The sequence below is a fragment of the Chlamydomonas reinhardtii genome, chromosome 13 (genome assembly GCF_000002595.2).
Source record: "Chlamydomonas reinhardtii strain CC-503 cw92 mt+ chromosome 13, whole genome shotgun sequence".
In the NCBI taxonomy this organism is placed as follows: domain Eukaryota; kingdom Viridiplantae; phylum Chlorophyta; class Chlorophyceae; order Chlamydomonadales; family Chlamydomonadaceae; genus Chlamydomonas; species Chlamydomonas reinhardtii.
This window is the reverse complement of record NC_057016.1, coordinates 2717209-2736982: the sequence shown is the minus strand read 5'-3', so window position 1 is coordinate 2736982 and position 19774 is coordinate 2717209. Positions and strand designations below refer to the sequence as shown.

Below are 19774 nucleotides of genomic sequence, written 5' to 3'. Positions count from 1 at the left end.
CCCAGTTGACGGTCAAAGATATGGAGCGTTTGATCGAGCACTAGAGCATGGCATGGTTCGCATTCAGATGGATTTCATGAAGGAAGTGGTGGGAGCCCAGAAACCAACACATGAACTGCTCTTTCGAGAGCTTGGGTGCATGCCACTACACGTGCATTGGGCTGAGCTTGTTTTCCGTTTTTGGAACCAACTGGTTAAGGCAACCGGCACTGTTTACCATCAGGCGTTTAAGGAGGAGATACGAGCGGTGTTGAGCAACCTACCGACGCCGCCCACGCACACGTGGGGGGCTAAAGTTCTGCGGTTATTGATGGTTGGCCTTGGCTACCGTTTCAGTGGAGAGGCAGCTGATATCGAGGCCAATATTACACGCATTACTACGCAAGAACTGGATGTTGCCTCCCTCATGGGGAAGGTACGCGAGAAGTTTGAGGAGGACTGGGCTAGCAACAGGTTAGAGGTTAATCCACGGGATTTTGTGACGCAAGCAGGGGTCAAGCCTGGCGTGAAGATATGTCGTTACAAGCATTGGATGGGGGAAACACGGCACACGCAAATCTACATTCCTCGAGCATGGCATGTCTCCATGATGAGATTCAGGATGGGCGTGTGGATGATTGAGGCTAACAACCCACGCGGTGCGCAGGGTGCGCACAGGGAGAGAGCACAGAGAGTATGTCCGCTTTGCCACGCTGATGGGGAGGAGCATGTAGAGGATGAGAGGCATGTGCTGCTTGAGTGCAAGGCGTACGATGATATCAGAAGCACGCTGTGGGAGGTGATTCCCGCGACTATGATGGACGCGATGGCCAGTGGTGACCAGAGGGGTTTAGCGCGTGTCATTCACGCGATAAGGCTGCGACGTAACGACCTTACGGCGCGACCAATTTAGATATATTATTGCATGAACTGTTTTTCTTTTTGAATAATCCTTTTGAGACTAGTTTTGGCGGTCCATGAGCTTCCTGGCTCGTTTGGACCAATCTACGAGCATGAACTTGTAACATCAATCAATCACCATTAATACAGTTCATAAAAGGCGAGCTCCCCTAGGGGCCTTACTGTCTCGGCCGGGCGTTTGTCACCGCACCAGCTCTTGGCCCCCCTTCACTCTTCAGCCTGGCCCCCAGTTCCACACATGAAACCATTCCGAGCAACCTAGTACCCCTCGTATGACACGGTTATGTTGTCCTTGTCATACAGCGGGTACCAGCGCGCCAGCAGCGCCGCCGCCAGCTCGTGCGGCGCCGGCCCGAAGGCGGCGGAGTAGCCGTACACGTCAATGGCTCGGGCCTGCGGGTCGTGTCGGATGCGGCCGCCGCCCAACACCGTCACCTGCGGACGTGCATCGGGATACAGTACATGAAATAAATGGAATCGTACAATGTTCCACGGTCAGCGGCCTGGATAGGGTCCCTTGACTCCCTTCCTCCCTCACTTGCTCCGGAGTCAACGGGGCCCCCAAAGCCTGAAATGGGAGTGAGAGCCAGGTGCATGCCTCCAGCCAAAGGCCCGCGCCCGCAGCGGCCCCACGCGCCGAGCACCCCCACCACCCCGCCGCTCTCATGCCGCGCAGGCAGTACAGGGCCCACTCAGTCCCACTTCTCCTTTGCCTCCTCGATGCCGCTACTGGACACGCTGCATGCATAAACACACAACCCACCCCCAACACACCCAGCCCCAAAACCCCATCCCCCAAAACCCCCGCCCCTACCTTAAGCCCCCCGTAGCGCTGCGCCATCTGCTTGGCCTTCTGCAGCAGGTCGTTGTGGTAGGGCGCGCGGGGGTCGCCCCACACCAGCAGCTTGGAGCGGCCGCCGCCCTCCGACTCGGGCCGCGGGTCCCACAGCCGGGCCAGCACGTACTTGAAGGTGCCCTCGCCGATCAGCACCTGAGGCCGCATCATGATGGAGGCGGGGGGAGAGGGCAGTGGGGGGAGCGGGGAGGCTGAGGCTGGTGGGAGTGGGGAGTGGGGTGTGGGGAGTAGCGAGTGGACGTGGCTAATGGTAGTGGGGAGTGGGGAGCTGAGGCGTCAAGCTGCCAAAGGCCGTCAAAGCTGGAATGGTGCAGTATGTAGTTATGCATGCATGCCCATGACACCGTGGGTGGGGAACACGTCACGCACGACACGTACGCACGCACACACACGCACCTGCGGTATGCGGTCACCCTCCCATTCTCCATCCGCGCTGGCTGCCGCCGCCGCCGCTGCCTGGGTCGGGGCAGACGCCGTGAAGCTAGCCGGCAGAGGCAGCGGCATGGTGGCCGTGCCGCTGCTGCAGCCACTGCCCCCGCTGCCTCCGTCGAGCTTGGAGGCAGCCTCCCCAGGCAGTGAGCCCGCCCAGGCGGTGATGAGGCGGAAGGCGAGGGAGTAGGGCCCAGGCACGTTGAACTTGCCGGCCCCCGACACGCTGAGAGCGCCGCCGGGCGCGGCGAACACGGCACGCACCCAGTCGCGATGGAACCTGTGGGGGCAGTGGGGAGGTGAGGCGGGGTGGGGCGGATGGCGGGTGGCACGCATGGGGCGCAAAGACACAAAGAGGCCTGCCTCATCCAGCCCAGCGGTTTCCTGATGAGCTGTGCGCTGTCAAACCCCGGCCGCCACCTGGCCCGTGGGTCCGCGCCAATACCCGCAGTCCTCACGCCCAGTCCCCCACTCACCACCGCACATCCTCCATCTCGTCCTCGTCCACCACCGGCCACTGCAACGCCTGCAGCAGTGGAGTGGAGTGGCGGGGTCAGTGGTGCGGCGCAGCGCAGTGCGGCAGTGCCAGGGGCACACATGCACAAGTTGAAGTTGTCCTGAACATGGCCTGTCCCGTTCCTGCCTCTCTCACCTTTACCCCTCCTCCCCCTCCCCGTCCTCCTCCCCTGCCTCTCCCCCTCTTCTTCCCTTCCTCCCCCTCCTTCCCCTCCTCCCCCTCCTCCCCCCTATTCCTCCTCCCCCTCCTCCTCCTGCTCACCTGCACGCCGCCCAGCACCTCCTCCACCTCCTCACGGAACACGCCCACATCCAGGGCCGCCCTCCGGCCCTGCGCCGGCAGCAGGTCGAAGCCCCCCACCACCGCCCCCTCCGGCAGCCCCGCAGACCCCGGAGGCGCCTGCCACCAGGCCCGGCCCTTCGACGCCGCCGGCGCCGCCATCACCGTAGACTCGCCACCGCCGCCGCCGCCAGTGCCACCAGCGCTACCGTCGCCTGCGGCATTAGCATCGCCGGCGGCGCTGGTGCCGGCGCTCTTGCTGGCGCGCTTACGCACAGACGCAGCGGCGGCTGCCGCCGCCGCGGTGGCGGTGGCGGCGGCGGCGGGCGAGGCGGCAGGGGCGGCGCGGCCGAAGAAGCCGACCATGAGGGAACGCGGGAAGGGCCAGGGCTGACTGGCGGCGTAGGTGACGGAGGGAAGGTCCACGGCGACACCCGCCTGCATTTTAAGATTAGAGAGCAAAAGGAAAACAATTAAGACTGTGTGTGTATGCGTGTGCCTATGCGCACGCACCCATACATCCCTGCACAGTACATTTTTGCCACCTCGCCCGACCTCCCTCCACCCTCACCGGCCCTCCCTCCCGCCCTCCTACCCACCTCTTCGGCCACCTCACGCGCCACCGCCGCCTCCAGCGGCTCACCCAGGTCCAGGAAGCCAGCCAGCGTGGAGTACCTGCAGGCGGCACGGGGAGGGGGGCAGGGGTCGGCAGGAGCCACCGACAGGGCCCTTGCGTACGGCATGTGCAAATACCATCCGTGCTCGAGCCGGACGGCTAAGTTGGAAAGTATAAGGGGCGGCTGTGTGTGCTGTCACCTCGCCTCTCTCACCCTCATCGTACGGTACCTGCGTCGTGGCCATTGCTGGGTGCCCCCATCCCTCTGTGCCCGATGATTTTACACTGCCTTCAACGCGCAGCCCCCGCCCCCCCCCCGTGCCCCCGTGCCCCCGCCCTGCCCTTTGCCCCCCCCCCCCCCCAGCCCTCCACTCCCAACCCCCAGCCGCAGACCCCCACCCCACCCCTCAAGCCGCGCCCCACCCCTCAAGCCCCCCAGGCCGCCGCACCTGTCCGTGGGCCACTCCCTCTTGCGGCCCAGCAGCGCCCACCCGCCGCAGCGCGAGGTGATGAGCATGATGACGGCGGGGTCGATGCGCGGGTACGCCGACTCCGGCCGGGAGGGGGCGGCAGCAGCGGCAGCGGCGGGGGCAGGGGCGGCGCCGTTCCCATCTGCTGAAGGTGGAGGGGGTGGCGGCGGCGGTGCGGACTTACGGGAGAAGCCGCCGGGTGTGGAGACCATGGGACCGCCGCTGGCTGCGCCGAAGCCGGTGCTGTTGTGCCACACCTGAAGGAGTTCAGCAGCCACCAGGCGACACGGCAGAGGTGGCGTAGTGGTCATCGGGCGGTGTTATTTTGCTGTGTGAGGACCACACGCCCCCGACTGGACCTGGATCCAACCTGGTCGCCTCCCCAACCCTCCCCAGTCCCCAACCACTTCATCCCCCGCCCGGGGGCCTCAACAGTCGCCACCCAGTCCCAGTCCCGGCCCCGCCCAAGCCCCCCGGTCGACACGCACCATCAGTCCCGACGCCACCGCCAGAAGCGAGGCGTCCCCCGGCGCCAGGTCGGGACCCGCCAGCCGAGCCCCGCGCCACTCTGCGCCGCCGCCCGCCTCCGCCGCCAGCGCCTCCGCCTCCGCCAGACCCGCGGGACTGTCGCCCGGCAGGCCAACCGCAAAGTACGGCGCCCCGTGGGCGTCGAGGCCGAGGAAGGGGCGCGCGGGGCTGGATCCAACCAGGTCCGCGTGGGCCGAGGCCGGGCAGAGGAGCACTGGCTGCAGCAGCGCTGGCGGCGGCGGCGCTGCGGCAGCGGCTGTAGCACTTGCAGCATCGGCTGTAGCTGCTGCGCCTGTTGTTGCTGCTGTGGTGTCGGCTGCTACTGCCGGTCGCACCAACACCTTGTCTCGCAGGAGCGGGATGAGTTTGGCGTCGGGGCGAGCGAACAGCTCGTTCAGGCGCGGCCCGTCCCGCCGCCACCTGGTGTGTGTGCATCGTGTGTGTGTCAGAGGTGAGAGGTTAAGGACATAGAGGTCAGTGCATGGTGGTTGCAAGCTTCGGGTGCTTGGCAGTGCGAGAGGGCGTGCGCCCACAGCCCCTACTCCAATGCTGTTCCGGACGTGAAAGCATGCCCAGGGCCGGTCCCGGCCACCCCGCTACGCTGACGGCTGACCCCAGTCCCGGCCAGCCACTCACTCGGACTTGCGGTCTAACGGGTACTGCGAGTAGAAAGGCAGGTCAGCCGACTCGGCAGCTGCCGGCACGGCCGGAACCGCGCCCGACAGCGCCGCAGCCACCTCCGCCGGCGACGCAGCGGCGGCGGGGGCGTACATGCTGGCGCCGGAGGCATTCGCAGCTGATGCTGTCACCGGGGGCACCGCCAGCATCCTCCGGGCCCCACAGCGCCCCGAGGCGGGGGCCACCCGCGGGTGGCCGCCCAGTCGACGTAGGGCCATCTGCATACGGTCCCGTGCCCAACCCCCTGACCAGAGAAATTAGCCCACAAGCTCGTGGCGTGGATGCGTCTGGGTATGCAGAGCGGGAAAGTTCGGCTACTCCTAGGATCACTTATGGTGGTGCGGTGGAGCTAGCGGCGGGAGAGAGCGTGGACCGGGGTTGATGGAAAGATGTTCAATCTTCCAAACCAACCGTGGACAGCGGATGTATATGCTATAGATGGCAGGTATCACCTTATAAGAATTGGGCACGTTAGGCGAGTAAGACAGCATATGGATTGGCCCTTGCGAGTGCATGCGCTGCAACACCCACTTCTCCCCCAAGGCCGGCCATTCTGAGTACTCCCCAACTCTTCATGGAACTTGTTACACACATATCGCACAATCAATTCACAGAAGGAGCCCAACCCATTGTGACAAACTCGCAGCTGCAAATTTTATCAAATACGCGAAATGTCGGACACGCCGACAGCCCAAACGCCCCAGAGTAGCATTTCAAGGGCCCAGGAGCTGAAGGCGCAGCTAAAGCAGCTTCAGGACCAGGTGGAGTCGTTGGACGCGGCGCTGGTTCAGGAGAATGTTTCCAAGGTAAGCATAGATAGTATGCTGGGACGTTGCAGCTTGATAATTATAGGCTCAGGCCGCGCGACTCGCTTGTTTTGGGGTCGATCGATTCTGGGCGGGGTACAGTCTGCGCCCTTTGGGGACTCCGGCATACGCTATGCAATGCTATAGAGATGGGAGTGCGCTATTATGGCTGGCGCGCGTGAACAGCGCGCGGGCAAGGGGACAGCTCACCCCTAGCACGCGCACGCAAGGGGACAGCTCACCCCTTGCATCGTGCCCTTGCACGCGCATGGCCGAAACACAGCCAAACCCTCCTCCTTGGTTGCTGGTTCATACGCCTGCATCGCACTCATTCGCGTCACAGCTTACACGCACCTGCCAGCACGTGCCTGGTACTGCGATCGACTCACCACCACCGAACACGCGCACCCTTCCCTCACCCCTTCCCGCGCCCCTGCCGCCGCTGCCGCCCCTGCCGCCCCTGGCCCACAGCTGAGCGAGCAGGTGGCGCGCATCACGGAGAAGCTGCAAACCGCGCTGTCTAAGTGAGTCAGGAGTCATGGGAAGTCATCATGATGGGCCTGTGCGTGTGGATGGGGCGTTTGTGCGCCGGAGCCGCAGTAGAGGGACATTGCGCCGGAGCCGCCGGAGCCGCTGTAGCGGGGCATCTGGTGTTGCGGAGAGCTAGCCGGGCAAGGCGTCCCGGGGAAGGGGCGGCGGAGCCGTGCAGCGGGCACACCCGCCGATGCGCTTCCGAAAACGCCACTCTCACCTACCGACGTACCAACTGCCGCCACACACAGGGTGTCAGATGCCCCCGCCGCCGCCACCTCCGCCGCCTCCACCGCCGCCGCCTCCACCGCCTCCGCCTCCGCCGCTGCTGCGGGTCGCGGCAAGATCAGCGCAATGAGTGCCGAGGTGGTGGACTCCAACCCTTACAGCCGCCTGATGGCGCTGCAGCGCATGGGCATCGTCAAGGAGTACCAGCGCATCCGGGACAAGACGGTGCGGCGGCGGGCGGGGGAGGGGGGGGGGAAGAATAAGGGTGGGGGGAAGGGTGGGGGGAGAGGGTGGAGGGAGAGGGTGGAGGGAGAGGGTGGGGGCAGAGGGTCGGGGAAGAGGGTCGGGGGAAGGGTGTGGCGTGGCGTGGGTGGTGGGGTGTGGTGTTGGGAGGGGTAACAAGGTTGTGTGGTATGAGTGTTGTGAGGGATGAGATGGAGCTGGATGGTTTGGGTGAGGCACTGCGGCACATGCCCGCACACACACACACACACACACACACACGTACTCTGTCGCGCGCGCAGGTGGCGGTGGTGGGTGTGGGCGGCGTGGGCAGCGTGGCCGCGGAGATGCTGACCCGCTGCGGCGTAGGTAGGCTGCTCATCTACGACTACGACAAGGTGGAGCTGGCCAACATGAACAGGCTGTTCTTCAGGTGGGGGGAAGGGAGTGGAGGGGGTGGAGCTGGCAAACATGAACAGGCTGTTCTTCAGGTGGGGGGAGTGGAGGGGGATAGTAAATACCAGCCCAAACTAAACCATGTGACTTGGGGGATGGGGTTGTGCTGGTGGGGGGTGCGGCCGGATCAGGGCATGTCTGGTGTGTGCACCCACCTGCCATGCACGCGGTGAGCCCTGTCGTACGTCCCCGACTGGCGCAGGCCGGAGCACTGCGGCATGACCAAGACGGACGCGGCCAAGAAGACGCTGCAGGTGCGGCGCATACACACATGCGTGTGTGTGTGTGTGTGTGTGTGTGTGTGTGTGTGTGTGTGTGTGTGTGCGCGCGCGCGCGCCGCGCGTGTGCCTAGCTCGATAGTTGCAATCACGTGGGTCAGGGGGGCGGGCACTGCACCGCAGCCCCCTACCCAGTACCCAGTACCTACCCGAATTGCTGTCGATGTTGGCTGTGGGTCAGTCGGCGACAGCGCCCCTGAGTGGCCCCCATGAACCAGTCATGGCCGACCCATGACACCTCGTCACCCATGACTGGCCCATCACACCACCCACGACTGACCTGGCGCCACGTGTGTGCTGTGCTGTGCTGTGTGCTGTGCTGTGTGATGTGTGCTGTGTGCACTGCCGACCACAGGAGATCAACCCGGACGTGGAGATTGAGAGCTACACCATGAACATCACCACACTGCAGGTGCGTGTGGCGGCTGTGGGGCTGCGAGGCTGTGGCGGCTGTGGCGGCTGTGGCGGCTGTGAGGCTGTGCGCGTGACCGCGTGCATGCTGGGTGGCGCGTCGTGTGCACACGAGATTCACACGGACATGACTGGAACCGCACGGGCGGCTGGCATTCACATGTGTCCGCCACCGCCGTCACCTAACCGGGCATGCCGGCACCTCTCGCCTCACGCCTCCCCCCTCCCCGACCCCCAACCCCCACGGAACATAACCCCTCCCCCTCCCCCTGCCCCTCCCCCGGCAACGACGCGCCTGGCTACAACTTGCATTCTCCTCATTCAATCATTACCCCCCTCCCCCTCTACAGGGCTTTGACGCCTTCAAGTCCAGCCTGCTGCGGGCCGACGACCCCTCCGGCACCTCCGCCCCCTCCTCCCGCGTGGACCTGGTGCTGAGCTGCGTGGACAACTACGAGGCGCGCATCACCATCAACCAGGTGGGGGCGCCGGCGGGGCGAGCGCGTGTAGTGTGTGTGTATATGTGTGTATGTGTGATGTGTGTGTTCGTGGAGCGGGGTAGAGGTTCGTGTGTGTGGATGTGGGTGGATGTGGGTGTTTAAAAACGCCAAGGGACTGGGTGGATACCGTGTGCGTAAGCGGGGGTGCAGGGCGCAGAGAGGGGGGGGGCGCTGTTGTCGGCCCTCCATCTGACGCACGGTGTGGCTCGACGTCCTTGACCCCGGACGTCCTTGCCTGCGCGCACACGTACACGCGCACGCGTTTGTTCCCTTTTCACCCTTTGAAACCCACAACCCCGCATGTGCCCGCACGCGTGCAGGTGTGCCTGGAGCTGCAGCAGACCTGGATGGAGAGCGGCGTGAGCGAGGACGCCGTGGCGGGGCATATACAGGTGGGGGCGGGGGGAGAGGGGGGGGAGAGGGCGAGGGCGAACGCGCCAGAGAGGGGGAGATGCATGTTGGATATGCAGTGTGGGTTGGGCTGCTGTTTGGGTGGGTTATACTCGTGATAATTTGTGAAGTGAAGGCGTGGGGTGGGCGTGTTTGGCGCGTGTTTCCTTCTTCCATGGTGCCTGTGTTCATACGTCAAAATACACAAGCATGCAGTGTGGCAAGTATCTTTCGCGCCGTGCGCTGCTCCTGACGCCCAACCACACACACACACACACACACACACACACACACACACAAACACACACACACACACATACACACACATACACACACATACACACACAAGCACAATCTGCGGCCGTAACTCTGCATCGCATACACTGTCCTACGCGTAATGTTTTCCTTGTGCTCTTTATACACGCACACACACACACACACACACACACACACACACCGCCCTGGGCGGGCTTCGTTTTGTTGGTTTTTCAACACACACCGCCCATGCGCCAACCCCAACTGCAGCTGCAACCACTCGCCCTGCAAGGCCTGATGCCTTTACTTTGCTCCCCCCTGACTCCCCTGCTTATATCCAGCTCCCAGTACTTCTATCCTGTTCCCTATGCTTGTATGCTGTTCCCGATCTTTCCCAACCTTGCAAACCCCCCAACTGCAGCTGCTGGTGCCGGGCGAGACGGCGTGCTTCCAGTGCGTGCCGCCGCTGGTGGTGGCCAGCGGCATTGACGAGCGCACGCTCAAGCGCGAGGGCGTGTGTGCGGCCAGTCTGCCTACCACCATGGGCATCGTGGCGGGCATGCTGGTGCAGGTGAGGGGAGGGGGCGACCCGGGATGGAAGGTGAGGTGGGGGGTTGCTAGGTGAGCGGGGGGGGGTACTTTCATGTGTCCTCCCGCTGCTGCCGCCTCACACGTTGCACCCGCCACCGCCACGGCGCCGCCCCTACTCAGGCCGCGCTCAAGTACATGCTGGACTTCGGCACCGTGTCCAAGTGAGTGGGCCGGTGCGGGAGGGCGGGTGCGGGCCTGCCGTGCACCCGTGTTGCTTCCTGCGTTCGCCTCCCACGTCCATCCAACTGACCCCATCCTAACCCCATCCCCCATCCCCCTGTTTGTACTCTGTTCCCAAGGTTTTAACCTTGCAACCCCATCCTACCCACCCCCACAGGTACCTGGGTTACAACAGCCTCAAGGACTTCTTCCCCACCATGGAGATAAAGCCCAGCGCCGCCTGCGTCAACGGGCTGTGCCGCCAGAGACAGGTGGGAGGGGGAGGGAGAGCGAGAGGGAGAGGGAGAGGGAGAGGGAGGGGGAGAGGGGACGCAGGGAGGTGCAGGCGCGGAGGCTGCCCAGAGAGGCAGGGGCGGGGCGCGCCGGGGCGGGTTGGATGGCCAGCATCTTGCACATGTGCACGTGTGTGTTTGTGTGTACGTGTGTGTGTGTGTACGTGTACGTGTGTACGTGCATGTGCTGTGGGCCACACTGATCGGCACGCCCCCCCCCTCGACCGATGTGTGTGGTGGCGCCCGGCGCTCAGGCGGAGGATGAGGCGCGGCGGAACAGCCCGGAGGCGCTGGCGGCGCGGGCGGCGGAGGCGGCGGCAGCGGCGGCGGAGGCAGCGGCGGCGGCGGCGTTGCCGTTGCATGAGGAGAACGAGTGGGGGATAGAGGTGGTGAGTTGCCTGCGTGGGGAGGGAGCCCTGGCGGGGAGGCACACGCCTGGGCGCAACTGCTAATACTGCCTGGCGACTCCACTCGACCCAGATGAGGTCTACGCGTGCCTTGCGTCCCTACGCCTGCCCACCCCATCGCATACCGTACACGCAGATGAACGACGAGCCTCCGGCCGCATCCGCGGACTCCTCCGTGTCGGCGGCCGTGTCGGCGGCGGCGGCGGCCGCGTCGGCGGCGGCGGCGGCCTCTGCGGCGGCGCCGGCTCTGGCGGAGGGCATTGAGTACGGCATGCCTGTGGACCGCGGTGTGGATGCGGCCACGCTGGCGGCGGAGGGCATCGGTGCGGTGGCGGAGAGCACGGAGGATCTGATGGCGCAGCTGGCGGCGCTGGGGGCCAAGTGATGCGATGGAGGGTGGAGGTGGATGGTGGTGGTGGAGAGTGATGGTGGTGGATGAGGGTGGTGGATGAGGGTGTGTGGGGTTTAGCCGTTCCTGTGGAGAACGGGAGGGGGGGCGGGTGCAAGGAAGCGGTGCACGTATGTTATTGCAGGACAGGCTTGGTGGTGGTCGTCACCATCATACCGGTATATGTAAGGGAAGATAGATGCTGGGGCGGGGTACATGTACGGTATACTAGAGCGCGTTTTATATGTCTATATGGGCTTCGCGAGCTGAATGTAACGCCTGAGGAGGGCGTGCCCGCATTCGAGGCTAGTTGGTCAGGAGGCCCGATTGCAGCAGGATGATGGGTCGTCAGTCGTGCAATGCCGTCGAGGTGTTTGAGGGTGCTGTCACCAGTGCTCCTGTCGGGAGGCCGGCAGGCGGCAGTGTGTCGGGCCTGGGTCAGAGCTCGGCGACCACAGCTGTAACCACAATGTGTGAAGGTGTGGCAAAAGCGTGGACGCCTGGACAGGTCGCAGCAGGGCAGTGGCACGTGCTAAATCCGTGGTCCCTGCCGCCGTGCCTATCACTGCCAGAACCGGAGGTAATGGAGCTCTTACGAGAGCAAGCCTACTACTAGAGTAGGTCGTCGGCGTTGCAGGTGGCACGTCCCTGAGGTCTAGAGCAGACATCGCTCGCGACTCGCGTCAGCAAGTCCCTCTTGTAACCAATGCAATCTGCCATGTTGCGATGGGGCATGGCAAAGGAAGCAGTCCAGTCCTGAGACTGCCATTGCCGCACTCTGGCCGCTGGAACACTTGACTGCGGCCCGGGCGTGGGATTGGCTTCAAGCCAGGGGGCGTATCTTGTTTTTGGGGTAATGTCTCACTTCACTAGCAAGCACTTCGTTAAATGTCTAGCTCCAGACAAAAACGGCCCGGTGGCCGCCGTCTTTTGTCTGGGCACATGGCGGTTTGGGGGCTTCTGCATAGGAATTGAAACAAAACCCGCCCCAAACCCGGGCCAACAAAGTCTCGCCCCAGACATTAGCCCCCGGGAGGAATGTCTAGGAAACGGCCAAAATGGCCAATTAATGTCTGGAGACATTAAGATAGGAGCCCTGCTTCAAGGGTGCTGACCCGCTTGAGAGTACGCCTAGAGCTGGGCACGTCGCATGTGGGTGTGTGCGCGGGGGATCCAAGCGGGGGATGGAGGATGGGTGGCAGACCCACTCCAACAACAAGGGCAAGCAAGGCTGAGGCCGAGGCCGTAGTGTTCAGCAACTTTCCTGATCCGCGCGGGGGAACGTTCCCCAAGTCGGTAGCAGACCTGGCCCTCAAGCACAACATGCACAGATGATGCTTGAGGGCCAACATGCACAGATGATGCTTGAGGGCCAGGTCTGCTACCGACTTGGGGAACGTTCCCCCGCGCGGATCAGGAAAGTTGCTGAACACTACGGCCTCGGCCTCAGCCTTGCCCTTGTTGTTGGAGTGGGTCTGCCACCCATCCTCCATCCCCCGCTTGCCCGCAGCCCGGCCGGCGCCACCACCACGGCTGGGACCAGCGGCACCGCCACCACCATGGCTAGGCCCAGCGGCGCCACCACCACCGTGGTTGCCACCGCGGCTCCAGCCGCGGCCACCACCACCGCGACCAGCGTAGCCGCCGCCGCGGCCGCCGCCACCACGGCCGGATACTAAGATTAACCTCCAAGCGGCCCTGACGAGTGCTAAATATAGCCGGGTTCGCCTTAGCCCCGTACAGAGATGGGGACGCGCATACGCGCCCTCCTTAATATTGTGCCCTGTAAATCACAGCCACTGAAATGTTCTAAGCTATCTATTGTTACGCACACATAGGTGCTCTCCAAAGATAGTCTTGCGTGTCGCAAGCTCGGGGCACGAACCCTGGCTAAGTCCGCCAGGCCCGTGTTACAGCTGCGTACGAGCCTCCGTCGCACGGGTTTGCAGCTCAGGCGCGAACCTAGTCAGTACAGCCGCGTACCATTCTTCTACCGAGAAGTTAGGGTTGGCTTCAGCCCAAGTCAGGTGCCAGGTGCGCGCGGCCTGCTTCACAGTCTGGCCGACAAACATGCGCACTATCTACGCTAGGTTCCTTCCACTGCGCATGGGTTAGGAACGCCCGCACGTCACGTACGAACGCGCGCACGACTAGCGGATCTAGCGGATCTAGCGGATCTAGCGGATCAGGCACTTCCTTCTCCTTCACCTCCAACTCAGGGGTAGGCAAGTTCACCTTGACACGCGAGTGAGTATCATCACTTGCCTGGGAAGAGGGCACGTTGGAGCCACTCGGGCCCCCGCCAGTGCCTGTGGCAGCAGCGGGCGCAGCCACAGCCGCAGCCGCAGCTGGTACCACGGGCCGCTCAGAGCTCGGGTCCGCCACGGGGAGATGGAGGGAGTTGGTCGCTAACCGGGCGTAGTTGTAGGCCAACGCCTGCAGCCCCTGGTTATGGTCGCTCTGCGCCGCCAGGTAGGGCCGCGTGACGGGCATACCACGCAGGGGTGCCGAAATCACGGGCAACGACACCCGCGTTACCGCCATCGCCGGCGGATGCCTCCGGCGGGGGAGGGATGGCCGCACGCAGGCGGGTTAGTTCCTGACGGTACTGCTGCAGGAACTCTGGCGACCACCCTGCCTCGCGCGCCATCAGCCGATCCACAAAGCTGGGGCGAGCCGCAGCGGCGGCCGAGGAAGGTGCCGGCGGATGCACAGCCAGGGGAAACGCAGGCGGCACCTGGCTGGTGGTCGCACCAGCGGTGGTCGGCTGCGCGGACACAGCCGCGGGTGGGGGGTTCTGACCGACCGCACCCGGAGTAGCACTCAGGCCACTGGGAAGGTTGGAGTCAGCCGGCGGGTCTACAGCCATCGGCTGGGGCTCTGCTGGAGTCGGCGCAGGGGGAGTGGCGACGGGCACACCGGCCGCGCCTGTAAATAAAGAGCGGGGGGAACCCAGGCAGACGTGTGCCGGGGAGCGGGACCTGCACCGCTCCAGGTAGTGTCAATTGCGCAGCCCCAACGGAACTCGGTCCAACCCCCTGTGCCTGGAGCTGATGGAGCAACGCAAGATCGCCACCAGGGTTGGCCGTCGTGCCTTCCGTGGCTGGACCGGGGGCCTCCGCGATGGAAAGAGCGGCGAAGCGCTCGATGCCTTTGGACGATGCCGTTCCTATGACGACGGGAGGAGGGGTACGTAGTGAGGCCCGCAAGGGCCGTACTGCTTGATGGTGGTGTGGCGACAAAGCCACACCGGACACAAAGGTGCTAAACAGCGAGGGTTCGCCGTGGTCTCGATACCAAAACTATCGTGGTGCGTGTACGGGGGGGGGACCCGTGATGAACGCAGCGGGGTATGACCACGATCCGCCAGACAGTACGCTGAAAGTCTGTTCCCGCCTCAGGGACTGTGTTCGAGTTTATACACGGGCGCGCTCCACGCTCAGGCTGTCAAGCCCTGCCTGCGGCCTCCACGGTCTTTGATTGGTTTGACAGGCGACAGGCGAGTCACCATTAGTCTGACATCCGGGCAGTTGTCGCCTGTCAGGGATCCCACAACTGAGGACCGTTGGGTCGTAGCTTCTGCCACGAACCCTGCTCATGCACCGCACACGACGCATGGCATGCGTGGGTTTCCACCCTTAATAACACTATGCCTCACAGGGGCGTGCCACTACAGAGGGCGTGTGGTTGCGGCGGTGGAGTACGGCTCAATTACGTGCCTTGGAGCCTGGGCGCCGTACCTGTCCGGCTGGCAGTGGTAAGACCCGACAGATGGCCTGCTATCATGGCTCTCGGGCCGCCAGGATTCAACCCGGCCGGGCCACACGGCGGCCGGGCGCCCGGCCACCCCACGCGCCAACGAGCTCACGGATGGGCCCAGCGCCCGCGCGGCGGTCGCACAAATGCCCGGGTGTGCTGATTCCAGGCATATGACCCAAGCTGCATGCTGGGAGCATGCTGCTTGGACATGTTACGCATCCCTGGCGCCAGTGTGGGCATGACGACATGTTTGCCGGGTCGGCAATTCGTTAGGATTCGGGCTACCCCAACTTCAAGGTAGCTCGTTTGCGGTCATTTGGGCCCACCTACATGATAATAGGCAAATGAAGGAACCGACGCCAGGAAAATGGCGACTTTTGGCCATGCCTTGAGCGGTTCGCGACAGGCCCGGCCGCGCGACAAATGCAATAACAACTCATGAAGCGGGACCAAATGCAGCTCACCCAGTGCTACGTCTTGCTAAGTCGTTTACATATTTAATCAATTCTCGCAGCGTCCACCAGCACCACCACAAACGTGTTCCAGGTCGGGCCGCACCCAAGTGCCCTGGCCGTGCCCTGCATGCCCTTCCTTGGCCCGCCACGCCCCTCTGATGCACCCCCCTCCCGGCCCAAGCCCTCCAGGCGCATCTGAATACATGCATAACAGTCTTCGGCATCGCACCTCGGCAACGCAGCTCGCACACGGGCGCCCCCTGAACGGCGCCCAACCCAGGGGTGCGCGAAAGGCTACACATGTCCAACCACTTGCGCCCGGAGCCGGCAGGGGCTGCCGCGGCTAACCCCGCATGTCGCCACGCCGTGGACATGCCCAACATAGCGCCTGTGCAATGCGGCGTACTTGGGCGGCTCTGGGCAGCCTAGAGCTGCCCGCATGCACCAATGCACTCGGCTCACCGCGCACCGACGCCCCCCCCCCCCTCCCCAAGGCGCTCACGCAGCGCATCCGAAGTTGATTGCGGCCCGGGCGTGGGACTGAGGGCTTGAGGGCTGAGGGCTTGAGGGCGTGGGACTGAGGGCTTGAGAGATGCACCTAGAGCCATGCAGGTCGTGTGTGACTGCGCGTGCGCGAGGGTGCGGGGCGGGCAAGGCGCGTGTGCGGAGCCAACATGCAGGCTCGGTGCCTCGGGGGCTGTCGGGAGCCATCCAGCCGCCAGACCTACCTACCGTACTGTAACGTCGCCTCCTCAATCGCCACCACGGGGCACACGGGTAACACCACCATCTTTCCTCAACTCTTCGACACCTGCAACTAGCCGCCCTCTACGTTTCCATCTCCCATGCCGAGGACATGGCCCACAGACGGCACCGGCCCACAGCCACAGCCCCGCCGCCACCCGCCGCCGCCGCCGCCGCCGCGCCCATAGCCATGACCACACCCCCTGCAGACCCCTCATCAGAGCCGCTACCGCTGATTTCATGGCAGCTACTGTGGAAGCTGCTGCTGCAGACCCTCCTGCGGGCCGCCGCTGCCGGTGAAACCGGCAGCGCCGGAGGCGCCGCGGCGGCGGCAGGCTTGGGCGGCAGCTGCGGTACGGACGGAGACGCTGCTGCTGGCAGTGCCGCGGCCGCCGCCGCCGCCGGCGGCGGCGGGTTCACGCGGGTGGTGAGGGTCTCTCCGCTGCTGAGTGCGAAGGCCTCCAGGATGCTGTGGTCGAGCAGCAGCCGCAGCGCCAGAGCCGAGCCGGGCGCCTGAGCCGACAGCACGCCGCCCAGGCGCCGACAGCGCGGCGGCAGCGGCGGCAGCAGCGGCAGCCCTGAGAGGGGCGGCAACCCTGAGAGGGGCGGCAGCCCAGAGAGGGGCGGCGAGGCGGAAGCGGCGGATGCGGGCGCGGGTGCAGGTGCAGGTGCAGGTGCCGAGGCCGGTGATAAGGCTGGAGACGCCATGTGAGCTGCGGCGGGCGCCGTGGGAGGGGTAGGCGCAGGCGGCTCCATGGGCGCCCAGGGTCCCGACAGTGCCGCCGGCATGTGAGGTGGCTGCGGCTGTGGCTGCGGCTGCGGCTGTGACTGCGGCTGCGGCTGCGGCTGCGGCGCACACACGCCACCAACGGCCTCGTATGGCCCTGCCGGCGCGTTGTCGGCGGGCTGGAGCTGTAGCATGCCTGGTGCGCTCCGCTGTTGAGCGTCGCCACCACACTTTCTGCTGCTACTGCCGCCCACGCTGCTACTGCCACCCAGCGTAGTGCTGTCGCCGCCGCCTGCTACAGCCTCCTGCAGTGTCGCCCCCGAGACCTCTTCTAGCAGCGCCCGCACCTCTGATGCCGGCCCCACCACCGCCGCTAGCTCGCATGTCCCGAAGTGGTAACAAAGCAGCGCCGCGTCCCCCTCCGCTGCTGCTGTTGCTGTTGCTGCTGCTGGTGATAAGCTGGGGTTGCCTCCGGTGCCGGTGCCGGTGCCGGTGCCGGTGCCGGTGCCGGTGCCGGTGCCGGTGCCGGTGCCGGTGCCGGTGCCGGTGCCGGTGCCGGTGCCGGTGCCGGTGCCGGTGCCGGTGCCGGTGCCGGTGCCGGTGCCGGTGCCGGTGCCGGTGCCGGTGCCGGTGCCGGTGCCGGTGCCGGTGCCGGTGCCGGGCGGCGGGCCCAGGTACATGACCCAGCAGGAGCTGGCGGTGGGGCCTACACCGCCAGCTGTAGCAGGCGACATCGGTGCCGCCGCCGCCGCCGACTCCGCCGCCACCACCGCCATCGCCTCTGCCGCCGCCGGCTGTAGCAGCAGTTCCAAGTCCAAATGAGGTGCCAGCAGGGGCATAGCCCTGGCGGCGGCGGATGAGGAGTTGGCGGCGACGGCGGCGGCGGTTGCGGCTTGGTGGGGGTCGTTCTGCATCGCCGCCGCTTTTACCTCGTACGGTACTCTGTGGATTAGGTTTGGGTATGGGAAGGCATGTGTGGCGTAGCGTGGTGTGGCGTGTGCAACAAAACAGGTGTTTGCATGCTTGCGGAATGAAAGCTGCAATGCCTGTGTCATCTATCATCAATTGCAATCAACCCCCGTGTGCGTGGTATCTTAAACGGAACGTACGCACATCAGTCGCAGGGGCCGGCCAACCGCCAGTACGGCGCCCTCTACAGCCGCCGTGCGCCCGGCCCCTCCAGGCCCGCCGCCGCCGCCACCGCCGCCATTGCCGCCTCCACCCGACCCAAAACCGTCGCGTGCGGGTGTGGCGGCCGCCGCCGCCACCGGCGTCTGCGTCTGCTTCAGCAATGCGCCGCCGCCGCCGCCATGCATGATTGGCAGTAGTCCTGCTACAGCCGGGCGCCGCAGTCGGGTAAGCTCCGGCAGGGGCTGCTGATGCAGGAGGTTGCGATGGCGGCGGTGGCGGCGACCGTAGCAGCCGCCGCCGCCGCCGCTCGTGTCCGCACCCCTGTTGTTGTCAGTGCTACTGCCGCTTCCATCACCAGGAGGTGTGTCCTGGTGGTGGCAGTAGCAGCGGCGCCGCGTCAGCACACGCGGCACGCTGATGGCCCCCGCAAAGGTGGAGGCGGGCGCCGCCACCGCAGTTGCCACTGCCGGCGCCGCCACCACCGCCACCTCCTCTACCGGCGCGGCCGCCCGAGGAGGCGGCGGCGGTGGCGGCACGTGTCGCTCCTTGATCCAGGCCCACATGACCACACGGCCCTGCCGTCAATAGGTAGGCAGGGAGGGGGGAGGCGGAGGGAGGGGGATGGAGGGGGATTGTGGGGAGGGAAGGAGGGGGGATGGAGGGGGTGTGTGGGAGAGGGAGACCTGGAGCGGGGATGTATGATGGTGTGCGTCTGTTGTCTGCTGTCTGTTTACTAACCGCGGTGTGATCCCCCTGTGTCCGCACACCCACACCGTACACCCACACAGCCTTGCCCCCCCCATCAGCATCTTTCAGGACAGCCTGCCGCCTGCAAAAACAACGTGCCGCCACGCCCTCCCTATTATATATTTCGTTGGGCTCGGGCATATATAAGCCCCCCTCTCCCCCATGCTCATGTATCCGCGCGCACACACACACACACACACACACACACACACACACACACACACACACACACACACACACACACACACACACACGCACACACACGCACACACACACACACACACACACGCACACACACGCACACACCCACCCGGGCGTCTGTGAGCAGGTTGGGCGCGTACACCACATCGCCCAGGTCCAGCGGATGCGGCCCATCTGCCGACCCACTGCCACCAGCCGCAGCTGCACTACTCAGGTCCAGTCGCAGCGGCGGCGGCGGCGGCGGCGGCGGCTGTGCCGTGTGCGGCGGTGGCGGCGGCGGCGGCGCTTTGTGCGGCTGCGGCGGTTGCGGTGGTGGCGGCGGAGGTGGATGCGGCTGTGCCGTGTGCGGTGGCTGCTCTTGCTCTTGCTGGTGCGGCGGCGGCTCGTGGTGAGCCCTGCTGCTGCTGCTGGTCGTCCTCAGCAGCTGGCGGCACATCCAGTAGATGCTGCCGCAGATGCCGGGTGACACGCAGAAGAATGTGTCCAGCTCGCCGCCGCCGCCATCACCATAACCATCACCATCATGACCATCATGACCATCACCGGCATCATCACCATCATCATCCTTGCCATCATTACCATCCTTGCCCGCCTGATGGCCGCCCGCCGCCCTGCTGTCGCCAGCACGTGACCCCTCATCACCAGGTGTCGCTCCAGCTGCAGGGAGGGCGGTCCCCAGCAGCGGGCGCCTCAGGGCAGCAACCCGCTCCGCGGCCGCCGCCGCCCGCTGCGCCGCTGCGGCGGCCCGCGCCAGCGCGGCCTCGGCCCTGCCGCCGCCCCCACTCGCCGCCGCCGCCTGCTCCTGTGCCGGCCCCGCACCAA

General features: G+C 65.2%; 4 protein-coding genes across 6 annotated transcripts in view; 1 reads left to right on the top strand and 3 right to left on the bottom strand.

Moving 5' to 3' along the window:
* Positions 1–817: 817 nt before the first annotated feature.
* CHLRE_13g582476v5 (uncharacterized protein) lies at positions 818–5739 on the bottom strand. The gene is made up of 9 exons (XM_043069595.1): positions 5232–5739; positions 4556–5015; positions 4047–4324; positions 3581–3656; positions 2964–3419; positions 2662–2711; positions 2153–2465; positions 1715–1891; positions 818–1335 (listed from the first exon to the last, which is right to left on the bottom strand). Exons 1-9 carry the CDS (start codon positions 5495–5497, stop codon positions 1159–1161), a joined length of 2253 nt encoding a protein of 750 aa, XP_042917570.1. The 5' UTR covers positions 5498–5739; the 3' UTR covers positions 818–1158.
* Positions 5740–5849: 110 nt separating this feature from the next.
* Positions 5850–11903, top strand: CHLRE_13g582350v5 (uncharacterized protein). Its single transcript, XM_043069594.1, has 13 exons — positions 5850–6079; positions 6551–6603; positions 6862–7063; positions 7363–7493; positions 7719–7770; positions 8150–8206; positions 8556–8684; positions 9026–9097; positions 9772–9921; positions 10062–10102; positions 10279–10372; positions 10648–10782; positions 10937–11903. The coding sequence occupies exons 1-13, from the start codon at positions 5945–5947 to the stop codon at positions 11183–11185; spliced, it is 1500 nt and encodes a 499-aa protein (XP_042917569.1). The 5' UTR covers positions 5850–5944; the 3' UTR covers positions 11186–11903.
* Positions 11904–12855: 952 nt separating this feature from the next.
* CHLRE_13g582290v5 (uncharacterized protein) lies at positions 12856–14117 on the bottom strand. The gene is made up of 2 exons (XM_043069593.1): positions 13684–14117; positions 12856–13497 (listed from the first exon to the last, which is right to left on the bottom strand). Exons 1-2 carry the CDS (start codon positions 14055–14057, stop codon positions 13446–13448), a joined length of 426 nt encoding a protein of 141 aa, XP_042917568.1. The 5' UTR covers positions 14058–14117; the 3' UTR covers positions 12856–13445.
* Positions 14118–15424: 1307 nt separating this feature from the next.
* CHLRE_13g582270v5 (uncharacterized protein) overlaps positions 15425–19774 on the bottom strand; it is an 8233-nt gene continuing 3883 nt past the window's right edge. For 2 of the 3 annotated variants that reach the window (XM_043069590.1, XM_043069592.1), the window contains 3 exons: positions 19062–19754; positions 17987–18579; positions 16126–17815 (listed from right to left, as the gene is read on the bottom strand). In XM_043069590.1, coding sequence (XP_042917565.1) covers positions 16231–17815; positions 17987–18579; positions 19062–19754 — 2871 coding nt within the window. In that variant the 3' untranslated portion in view covers positions 16126–16230. Of the gene's footprint in view, positions 15791–16125; positions 17816–17986; positions 18580–19061; positions 19755–19774 lie in introns of those variants that run through there. The other variant, XM_043069591.1, reaches the window with a different exon arrangement.

Coding starts and splice junctions, on each gene's coding strand:
- CHLRE_13g582350v5 (XM_043069594.1), top strand. CDS start 5,945: ATGTCGGACACGCCGACAGCCCAAACGCCCCAGAGTAGCATTTCAAGG. Junction 7,771..8,149: donor CGGCCAAGAAGACGCTGCAG/GTGCGGCGCATA, acceptor TGCCGACCACAG/GAGATCAACCCGGACGTGGA. Junction 9,098..9,771: donor CCGTGGCGGGGCATATACAG/GTGGGGGCGGGG, acceptor CCCCAACTGCAG/CTGCTGGTGCCGGGCGAGAC.
- CHLRE_13g582290v5 (XM_043069593.1), bottom strand. CDS start 14,057: ATGGCTGTAGACCCGCCGGCTGACTCCAACCTTCCCAGTGGCCTGAGT. Junction 13,498..13,683: donor GATTTCGGCACCCCTGCGTG/GTATGCCCGTCA, acceptor CTGCTGCCACAG/GCACTGGCGGGGGCCCGAGT.
- CHLRE_13g582476v5 (XM_043069595.1), bottom strand. CDS start 5,497: ATGCAGATGGCCCTACGTCGACTGGGCGGCCACCCGCGGGTGGCCCCC. Junction 4,325..4,555: donor CGGTGGCGTCGGGACTGATG/GTGCGTGTCGAC, acceptor GAACTCCTTCAG/GTGTGGCACAACAGCACCGG. Junction 1,336..1,714: donor AGCGCTACGGGGGGCTTAAG/GTAGGGGCGGGG, acceptor GCACGTCCGCAG/GTGACGGTGTTGGGCGGCGG.